The sequence below is a fragment of the Mugil cephalus genome, chromosome 18 (assembly GCF_022458985.1).
Source record: "Mugil cephalus isolate CIBA_MC_2020 chromosome 18, CIBA_Mcephalus_1.1, whole genome shotgun sequence".
Classification (NCBI taxonomy): domain Eukaryota; kingdom Metazoa; phylum Chordata; class Actinopteri; order Mugiliformes; family Mugilidae; genus Mugil; species Mugil cephalus.
Window position 1 is genome coordinate 12,267,880 of NC_061787.1, and position 10,815 is coordinate 12,278,694.

Genomic DNA, 10,815 nt, shown 5'->3' on the forward strand with positions numbered 1-10,815 from the left:
AATAAGTATGCGTGACACTTAGCATTTGAGCTTCACCTTCAGCTCCTGCTGAAAAAATGAAAAGGTCAGTATATTGAAATGTTCTTTTTTTTTTTTACTTGACTCTTGGTTGTATTTTAACTCTAAGGCTACACACTGCACTCAGATCACTCCTCACGGAAGCCCCTGACAGCTTGTTCCGCAGCAGCTTTCTTTGGGATTTGTTCAAACTGCTCTTTTGAAATCCTGGATGAATCTTCGAAAAGTAAACTGGATGCTTGTCTCAGTCTTGTTCCTGTTAAACGTAGATGTTAAAGTGATTGTCTGCTGCTTTAAATTCTAGTCGGCATCTGTCCGCAGACACATAAACCAGAAATTAACCTTCAGTGGTGTCTCTGATATTGATCACCTGACCTGGGTGGTTTACTCTTGGATCCCAGCCATGCTTGAGCATTAAATGTGCCTGGTGGACGCTTCCACGTTAGATATGATTGTGACGACTGCACCTTACCCAAATACACTCAGCTTTTCCAAACTGATAACTGGCAATGTAAATCAATGCTGAGCTGGCTCCAACTGTTTCAACGCTTCAAAAATGTGGAGTCGACCAATCAACCTTGGTTTACCAGTTAACTTACAATGGAAGTTAATGGAACGTGTCACCTATAACGCCGATGACTGATTGAGCAACACTTAAATGGCCAGTCACTGACAGTGTAGCGTTAATATTAAGGGACAAGAGGCAATAGTCACAGACAAAATCCCCCAAAACCAGATAACACATAAAAACTCACTGAACACTTTAGAGGCACACGAGAAACTGGAAATGTCATGCACCAAAATATTGACTGCTTTACACGTCTAGCCACTCAGACATGGAATAATGAAGACTTGTCTCAGTTATAATAGTTCATTCATCAAAGAAGGATGTCAGCACCCAAACGAGTGCTTTTTGCCCTCCTTCTGAATTGTACATCCATTTGAGTGAAAGCATTGTTCTCTTTAATCTCTAACCGGGGCTGGTTGCCTTTTTTATTCCTGATTTCATCATTGTAGCCGAATGTCTGTGTGTGGGAGCGTTTGCTATTGTTAATCCATTCTCCTCTCTGACAACCGCCTGAATGAAGGCATTGTTCACGCTGTGAACAGGCGCCACCGCCATCAGTAAGACAAGGACACCGGCTTCCCACCCATGAGCACCGCCAACCCCTAAGAGCACACGCACAAACTGGAAGGATCGCAAACTGTCACGGCTGCATCATATCTCGTTCTTTCAGAACCCTTTTCAGGATCAATCTGTGCAGGAAAATGTGAACTTTAAACTGCTTCTCCTTGGAAAACAGCATGTACTGTATTATGCATCTGATCTCTTCTTACAGAAGGAGGAAAGAATTATCAAAAAAAAACGAAAATACCCCCTAACCAAGGGCCCATTGTTTTAATCTAAACATATGGGACTCTGTTAATCCATTAGCAACCACTAACACTCCCCACACTTAATTACACTGTCAATCCAAATGTAGTTTATTGCTCCTTCTGTGGCTTTTGCTGTTACATTTCACAAGTAAAGAAGGCCAGCGCGGAAGCTGCGGAAAAACGCAATGTAATGGGCTTTAGTCGACACTTAAGTATAATAAATCAACAGTGTTTTGTCACACAAGGCATCTTCAAATGGTACGAGTCTGTGCCATAACATCTCAGTTCGCTGCAGTGTCTAACCCAGTACACTCTGCTGCCTTTGAGTATGTCTATGCCGAGACATATCAGGAGCCACAAGTAACTAATCCAGCATATGTTAACGGTAGTTGAACAGTATCTACCTGCAACCCACTGGATGAGCATATTTTTTAACCCATCCATTAAGGGTGCAGAGCCTGGTCAAGGGAACGTCAGCCATGGTCATGACCACACAGTACTACAAAAAGCAACAACATTGGACTTGCAGAAGAGAAACTGTTATGCTGTCAACTTTTTCATGGGCAATCCCACAGATGGCCCCTCTCTTCCCCCAAGCTCCAGTCTTTTCAGGTGAAATGGAACTGGCTTAGGGTTAGGGTAAAAAATGCAGGGCTAATTGCAAGAATATGGAGCTCAAAGAGAGAAAGAAGCAAAACCTATATGATTGGTTGATGCTTCACCAGTTCACTGGGACGGCTGTGGCTCAGTAGGTAGTACACGGGACACATGCCGAAATGTTCTTGAGCAAGACACCGAACCGCAAGTTGCACATGCATGGAACTTGTGTGTTCGTCTGTCACCGAGTAGGTAAATGTGACGTTATGCTTTGGTTACCACTATATATACAACACCATTACTGCAGCAACATTGATTGATCATCAACTTGTTCCCTGATCACACGACTATGAGAACAAAAAAACAAGGAAAAAATGTCTCTGTCGACCGTTGGACAGGTGTCCCAGCATGATATTGCACCATTGTGCAAGACGCAGTCAGAAAACGTTACTGGTGTGTAGCTGTGATCATAATAAAGACATAGCCTTAAGATATTTGTAATCTGAGAATTCACTGACAACTACACACATTCACTGAGCTGCTGGTCTAATCACGAGAACTATATGACTGTGTTGGCATGTGTCCATGTATCGGGTTACAAAAAGTAGACGTAAAGGAGACGATTTAAAAAAGCAGAATGACAAATAGCTGATCTGAATTACCGGAGTATCAACAAGTACATTATTATACCCCACGTATAGTCTTTGGAGTGGCTCAGCATCACTGAGCAACATAGGCACAAGTGTGAGTGTTTTTAGAGGAGAGGAATCAGGACGGGTCTAATGTGGCAGAAGAAGAAAAGAGTAGAGCTTGCCGCTGGGATTTCGATTCGCTTGAGCTTGAACTGCGCTCACATACGAGCAAGTAACTCGGCCAAAAAGTGCTGTGTCACTGAAGAAGAGCAGGAAACGCTGCGGCCCTGCTCTGCTCCACTGATCTGACACTGTTTTGTTATTGCCCAGCAAAAGTGAACAAAGGCTGACACCCGATCCACAGTGGAAAAAGGCAGATGTAGTCTTTATCGCCCCCTTGTGGTCACTGGTACATAATCATCTACAGTCGAAGCTTCCTCACCATACACACATACAGGCACACACGCACACACACATGCACACACGAACAGGTACAGACCTACTGAGATTCAAAGAGCTATGCTGCCCCGAGGTGGCTCCTGTTTAGGTTTGGATTCATTTTACATCTGACGTCAGATGCCATTCCTCAAGTTCACAGTCTAGCCATTACTCTGTGTGTGTGTGTGTGTGTGTGTGTGTGTGTGTGTGTGTGTGTTTGTGTGTTTGTGTGTGTGTGTAAGAGAGAATACGTTTGACCTGTTTGTCAACACTAGTTGAGCCATAATTCAGTCTACCATGTCATTTTTACCTCTATTTCAATTTGTTGCCTATTTCACTTTTCAATTTACCCTTTTTTTTTTATCTGGATACACAAAAGCACACAGACACACACACACACACACACACACACACACACACACACACACACACACACACACACACACAAACACACACACACACACCAGAGAGTGGCTAATTCTCCTGTCCAGGAACTGTCTGACTGTGCATCCTGTGTTGCCAGCTGTTACCATCCAGTCACACAGAACGCACAGATTAAGATAGAGATGGAGATACAGATAGATTTCTAATAGGTGGATGGATTTCTTTGTCAGCGTGTCTCCTCCCTTCTCATGCTCCTCTGTGGGGGTGTGTCATTATTTTTTTTTCCCTCCCATGTCCCGCAGGCAAACCTCACGTTTCAGAATTTCTGATTTCCTGAATGCAGGAAAGTGCGCACACACTGACACACAAACCCACAGCCACCCGACGCTATCAGACGATGCTCTTGTGTAAGAAACAGGTGGATACTGGAGGAACGGCGGAGAGCAGCTGAGGACAGAAAAAGGAGGGGGGACAGCTCTGAGAGAAGTCACTGAAGAGACGTCAACAGTGTCAACTTTTGGACTTAAAACAGACGGATGAAAGAGAGTGCAGGAATGATGGAGAGACGTGCGCTGACCGGACTGAAGAGGACACGTTCTCCGTAAGACAGACACACATATACAGGTTCACGCACGAGACTAAAAAGAGTTGTTTTTGAGAAGTATCAGGTAAGTCATTTAAACTTTTCTGAATTAGCGTTATTTCAAAGTGTATGAGACTTAATCTCTCAACCAGGTGACGATACACAAAAGGTCAAAGTAGCCCCTGAACTTCACAAAATGTCTCAATGAAAGACAAGACAAAAAAAGAGCAAAAGTAGAAATATGCCTGCATCATTTTGACTCCAGAGAAAGACATGTTGTAGTAAGGTACGTTTAGGAACAACAATAGCAGCCTCTGTGTAGCCTGAAGGAAACTGCTACTGTTTTTTGTTAGTCTGACATGACACATGGATATGGTATGCACACAACAGACAATTAATGTTTTTCGTGTAAAATCGAGTGAACATCATGTATATTTATACCAGGTAAGTTTTTTTTTAAACTGTTGTGAAGTGAAGAACAAAGCTAGTTTAGTTCAGTTGGACATTACAGGCAGACTTATTGTGCCTACCAGTGTGAAGGAAAATCCCCTGGCAATAAATCCTCCAACCTAAAAATCCATAGAGGCTGTTTGTCTCTTTGATGCGACCCACGGTTGAGTGAGTGTACTGGCATCAGGAGCCACGGCACAGATACACTCTTAAAAATCAATGTTGAAAAATAGATTTTGCTTAGCGTTAAGACCCTTTCACATCGGACGAAAACATTTTTGAAATCAATAAAATAAATCATTTGAATGTTCTTTGACTATTTTCTATTTTGATAGTTGTTGTATATGTAAATATCTGTGATTACAAAGAGTAGATTTCATGGAAGTAGTTTATTTGCTTTCCATATTGGCACATATGCAAATGAGCAGAATGTTGACAGAAGTTTCGGTTTTAGTATGGACAGCAAACTATGCTTCTCATACATCTCTCTGTTAGATATTATAAAAATAAAATGAATAGATTTCTTTGTCATTATGGATTAAATTATGCAGGCATAGGATAGTTATCATCTGTCTGCAGTTCTCCTCACTTGTAGAAGTATTAGATGTTGCTCAATGCACTTTCCTTTTTTTTTTGTTATACAGCTTAATTTTATACTTCAGGCCACAGGTAGGCTGTGTGATCCTCACGTAATATCACAAATTCCTCTACATCCAGAGGCTACTCTGTTCTGCTAGTTAGGGGATGAGAAATGTTAGCATTTAGCAGCTAGATTGCCACAAAGTTTATTTCCCTGTGTTTTTAGTGAGCTCAAAGGAAATCAACTACAGATAAATGCTTAATCTTAGCACATAAAATAAAATGAATCCCTTTAGACTCAGAGACGTTTCTGTTAAGCTAAGCTAATTAAGTTAGCATTTAGCAGGTAAAGAGACACCTTTTTATCTCTGACTAGAGCTAATTGGTCAGGAAGTCCTCTCCAGATAAATATCAGCCACATAAAATCATACGAATCCATGTGGAGTGAAAGGCTGATCTGTTAAGCTGTGCTAGTTAGGCACAAGCAAAGTTAGCATTTAGCAAGCTAAATACCATATAGCTTAGTTCCCTGTGTAAGTTGGGTCCTGACCACTTAGGATCAGTTAACTTAACTCTAGATAAATAAGATGAATTCCAGATATTATATATATAAAAGTACAAAGGTTGCTAGAGTCAGAGGCTTGTCTGTAGTTTCTTGTCTAGTTTTTTGTTTTGTTTTTGAACAGTTAACTTGTCTTGCGTGTTGTCTTATATCATATTTCTTATAGTGCTTATATGTAAAATGTACACTTTGAAGGTTACATGCCCAGTACAGCTAGCATTAGCTTTTAGCCAGTAGTGAAGAGCAGTGGTAGCTATCAGGACCAAACTAGAGCTAAAAAAAACAAAACAAGGGGTCAAAAAGTTGACTCAAGATAAGCTGTTAGCTGTACATGGTTAATATCAACTGCAATGCTATCCCTATTTAACATATATGAACTAAAGTGTACTCACAACATTAGATCTCAATAACCTGCAAGAATAACCTGTATCTTTTGAAGGTGTGAATGCAGGGAAGTGTAACACAATCTGCTGAGTCCACCCTTGCCCTGCAGTCAATACTTTGTGCAGACAAAGGGGCAGATAATATTAGATCGTTTTAGCTTACAAGCTGTAAAGGAAGATTTCTGTGTAATCCCATGGCCGAAACAAAAAAGGCACTGATCATATCCACATCTAGAAATGCAGATTGCACGCAAGAGGATGAATGTTACAGTGAAAGGCAAAAAGAGGAAGCTTGTGAGCATGGACACTCAGATTTTGTTCTCATGAAAAAAATAAATATATATAAAATTTGAATATTAGCAAATTACGGTTACAGAGAAAAGTGCAACAGAGGTTACGGATGAACTTTTTTTTTGTTTTGTTTTTTTAAGTTGTTTACCTCATGTTTACAGGAAGATGTGTGGCCCTTGCTTTGGCCAACATTGGCAATTGATATATGACTTTCTTCTTGTCATCTGGCTTTTGCTTCTGGCTGGAGCTCCACACACTGGTAATTATTTAAGTTAAAGAAATTGGGCGCAACGTGCAAGGATTTCTCGCACCCAGAGAAGCCTTCATCTTAATTTGATTGACTCTTACCCATTGCAGCATGTGGCTATTTCCTGGGAGACACTAAGGCTGTATTAAATGGCTGTAAAGACCACTGGACCCTGCAGGACAGGGCCACCATGCCGCTGCTTTTCCAGATGACCGTGTGTGTGGACATTCGTGTGGTCGTCCCTGGAGCGTGGGTGGCCTTCTCGTACAGCTCGGTCCACACACCCAAGCCTGAGTTGGGGCTGGAGGGAGACCACGAGGCGATATATGGGTGGCTGCTACGAGTCAGGCACCGGTTTCCTATCCAGCTATCCCCAACACACTGGCACAGGGTGTGTCTACGGAGAGACGTAAAGGGCAACAAATTCAGCCTGGAGGTAATTCTTGTAGTGCAAGCACAAAAATTCAAATCTTTTACTTAAATAAAATGACACTATACCATTGTTATAGTATACATTAGTTTAAATGTATATAGAGTGAAGTGTTTTGTATTTATATGTTGCACTGTTGATAGAATTATGTATGTTTTCAAAGTAGCTACAAAATGCTAATGCTAACTCTAACTGCGACCTATATCCTTTTCCAATTCTTTGCAAACTATTTACCATTTACTATTTAGGTAAATTTTATAAACACACTATAAAATGCTAAAATAAAAGTGCTAAAAACACTTTCAGTGCTAATCATCATAACTTGGGTCTTTATAGTATAATAAAGATAATAAATAATAAAAATAATTGGAGTTCTAATAACATTCTAATAACATTGTATTCATCCAAAGCTTATATCAGATATAACAGATCACTTCAAAGTCAGAGATGTCACCAAATAGAGAGTAAATAAGTTAACAGTTTAGCTTATTCTCAATCAAAATGTAGTTTATCTGCAAAAAGCTTCTCTGTGGAGCCAGATTTTTTAGCTCTCATTTCCATATAATTTAAGATGGTGCTCTTGACTTATGTATTTGTGGTATTATTATGGTATACTGGAGCATAATAACATTAACCTTTTGGTGATAATTCCTTGTTTTACCCCCAGTATCTCTTTCGAATAATTTTGGTTAACCCTTGGTCACTGGATTCAACTAAATGATGAAAGACGATAAAGATGCCCAAGGAGGTTTAGCGGCACAGTGTCTTTACTAGCAATGTTAGCAAGCTGTGTAAATGTCCCAGGTTGATGGGATGATGGTGGCAGAGAGGATGGTCATCGCACACGCCATCCCCCCTTCCGGCTCGCTGTGGCTGGGCTGTCACCCCAGAGACCGACCCCGTGGAGCCGAGCTCGGGAAGGTGGAGCTGTACTTGTTCCGCATGTGGGCCGACCTGGGTCGTCACGAGTCCTGCGAGGACGGCACTGTGATCGGCTGGAACGCCCAGTACTGGGGAGTGACCAGTCCCAACGCGAGAGAGAGAGACACAAACCTTCCGTGTGGTGAGACGGACGTGGAAATTTTTTGATCCTACCTATGGTGTAGATTAGAGCTCATGCATGAACCCCTTGTCGAACTAATTAGCCACTGCATTTATAACTAAATGCATGGCAGTCCTTACTGTTGTGGATATGGAAGACTTAAAATAATACAACATGTTTGCAATATGTTGTATGGAAGTTCTTAGCATGCACTGTGTCTAGTCTTACTAAATCATTCGAATTTACTAATTTTAACATTAAAACTTACATCGATCAAGCATAACATTATGACCAACATCATGTAGGTTTCCCTGTTGGTGTAAATAGGTCCACATACGCTGTGACTCATAGACAGAGAACAGACATGGGGCAACACAATGTTGTTAGTGGGGGGCCTATATAATGTTGTGGGTGATCAGTGTATAGAAAAAGGAGAGCATGTGGTCTGCATGACTTAAGAGATCATCATTCAGAACTATCACATGGTTCTTCATACCGAATTCTGAGCAGAGAATGATGCGATTGAACCTAAGATCATCCAGTGTTCATATGAGTTAGCTAACAAAACGCAGAGAAGAATGACAAAGTCAATCCTTTGATGTAATGACTGCATAGCCTTGCTACAGAGGGAAGGCATTTCTTAAAACTGAAACAAAAGATTTTTTCATCAAATGGAGTCTGGAAAGATTTATTTACTTTTTTTATCTAGCCATACTCCAGGATATTGAAATTCCTGCAGAGAAGGATGTCATCAAACTCTCCTTGAAAACAAATCTCACCAGGATATTTCTTGTTTGTATTTATTTAAAAACATCAAGCATGCATCAAAAGCCGCTGTTCACTGTTTGGTTTTTTCGTTACTAATATATGTCTGTGAATGTGTAGCTGTGCATGTTCTAGGATGCATGTTGGATGTTGAATGTTGCATGTTTTTATGTCTTGTAGCCCACAAACGGTTCAGACGCAGCATTCGTTCTCGCAGAAAGTCTCCTAACCCTCCTGGTTCTCCAGGTGACTACTCACGTGCATGTTGTAAATGTATGTATGTGTGTATTAGAAAACAGTAGAATAGACTTTTTTTTTCTTCTTTTTTTTTTAATTTAATTAGAGTTAGGATTATGTTAATGAGCACATTCGCTTTCAGCTTTTCCAACTGGATTCGGACGGTCGCTTTTTCCACCTCCTGGTAAGCGTGTTTGTTACGTTGAGTAAGTTTCTGTCTGTTCGAATCTGAAATGATCTTCCCATCCGGGGCCATCAGCATATGTTGCCTCTTTTTGTAGATGAAGTCGATTCTTGTGAACGAGAGCATTTATTTTTTAGAAACGTGCATCACACCTGGTGACATTATTCTCATGAAACAGGCTGAATCATGTCGGTGATTTTTTGCGATAACATTATAATGTCACTAAATTATCAGAGAAACAAAATTCAGTATTAAAAATAATGATGACATACTTTTTTAAATGTAGTTCATAATATTTATTTGATGAGTTTTATTTTAATCATTGAATTAGGGTACTGCAATTTAAGTAAATCATTGAAACCGGCATAATTTAGTTCATATGGGGTCTTATCTTTGTGGTTTTGTGAATTTTCTAATGTCAGGAAATAAAAAAAAATGGAGCTGAAATGTGAACACAAGTATACATTTATAAGTTGTTTTGGTTTGTGTGTAGTACTGTTCTAATGTAATCAGCTGTCATTTTATTTGGGTGCAAAACATCTCACTCGAAATGTTTGAAAATGTATATTCTTCTAATTTATTTCTTTATTTCTAAATTAAATATCGACTTTTCCTATGTCCTCCAAATTCTTCTGGCTAACTTCAAGTTGTGTTCAAATCCTGTGATCCAGTTGCTACATCTAAAAGATTGCAAAGTTACAGATAATATACCTAACTGTTAATCTTGCGTACAATTTACATGTCTATTGGTGCTATTGGTTTAATTTGTAGGCATGGATTCAGCAAAAACCCAGAATCCTTCAATGCCTCAGTTTATCAACTGCAACGTCTCTGGAATATTTTCCACATCAGGTTAGTCTACGTGCCCGTTTAGTACATACTTAGCATTGTGTTACATAAACACATTACGTGAAACACAACCCAATGTTTTGTACTTGCTGTCCAACCGCAGTGTTTCATTCAGTTTGTATTTTAAAGCTCCCGGCTTTCATTCTTTCTACAGGTGATTACTTTTGGATACCTATAAAAGTGGAAGTCAACAAGGACATGTCGTCCACACAAGGTGGCCCCAACTTGGTGAGAGCATAAACCTTTCCTTCATTCACGCTGTTGGCGCGCTGTCCACCTCCACCAAACTGTGGCAACCGTGTAATGACAATGACAAAAAAGGAAATATGTGAAAAAGAGTTATTCATTTCATACTTATTTTTACTAATTAAATTATTATTACCGTATTTTCCGCACTATAAGGCGCACCGGATTATAAGGCGCACCTTCGATGAATGGCCTATTTTAAAACTTTGTTCATATATAAGGTGCACCGCATTATAAGGCGCACTGTCAGCTTTTGAGAAAATTGGAGGTTTTTAGGTGCGCCTTATAATGCGGAAAATACGGTATTTTATCGGTTACGAGAGGAAGGGCAGCGGAGCGGTGTTTTTATCGCGGGAGAAAAAGCTCTTTGGCATCATCGCGGTGAAGAGATGAATGACTGGCCATCTCGCTTTGTTCCCTAGGAAACTCTGTTTAGTCTTCTTTACTTGGCGCAGGTCATCTTGTTGCTTCCTCCACTTCCGCACCATTGATTCGTTAATGTTAAATTCTCTCGCTGCTGC

General features: G+C 40.3%; 1 protein-coding gene and 1 long non-coding RNA gene across 2 annotated transcripts; both read left to right on the top strand.

The window, feature by feature from the left end:
- Positions 1 to 6,142: 6,142 nt before the first annotated feature.
- Positions 6,143 to 8,176, top strand: LOC124995908 (adhesion G-protein coupled receptor G4). Its single transcript, XM_047568667.1, has 3 exons — positions 6,143 to 6,553; positions 6,652 to 6,977; positions 7,776 to 8,176. Exons 1-3 carry the CDS (start codon positions 6,460 to 6,462, stop codon positions 8,058 to 8,060), a joined length of 705 nt encoding a protein of 234 aa, XP_047424623.1. The 5' UTR covers positions 6,143 to 6,459; the 3' UTR covers positions 8,061 to 8,176.
- A 222-nt stretch (positions 8,177 to 8,398) lies between these two features.
- LOC124995891 lies at positions 8,399 to 10,267 on the top strand. The gene is made up of 3 exons (XR_007110770.1): positions 8,399 to 9,199; positions 9,971 to 10,051; positions 10,203 to 10,267. It is a non-coding gene; the product is annotated as an uncharacterized LOC124995891 (long non-coding RNA).
- The last annotated feature ends 548 nt before the right edge of the window (positions 10,268 to 10,815 follow it).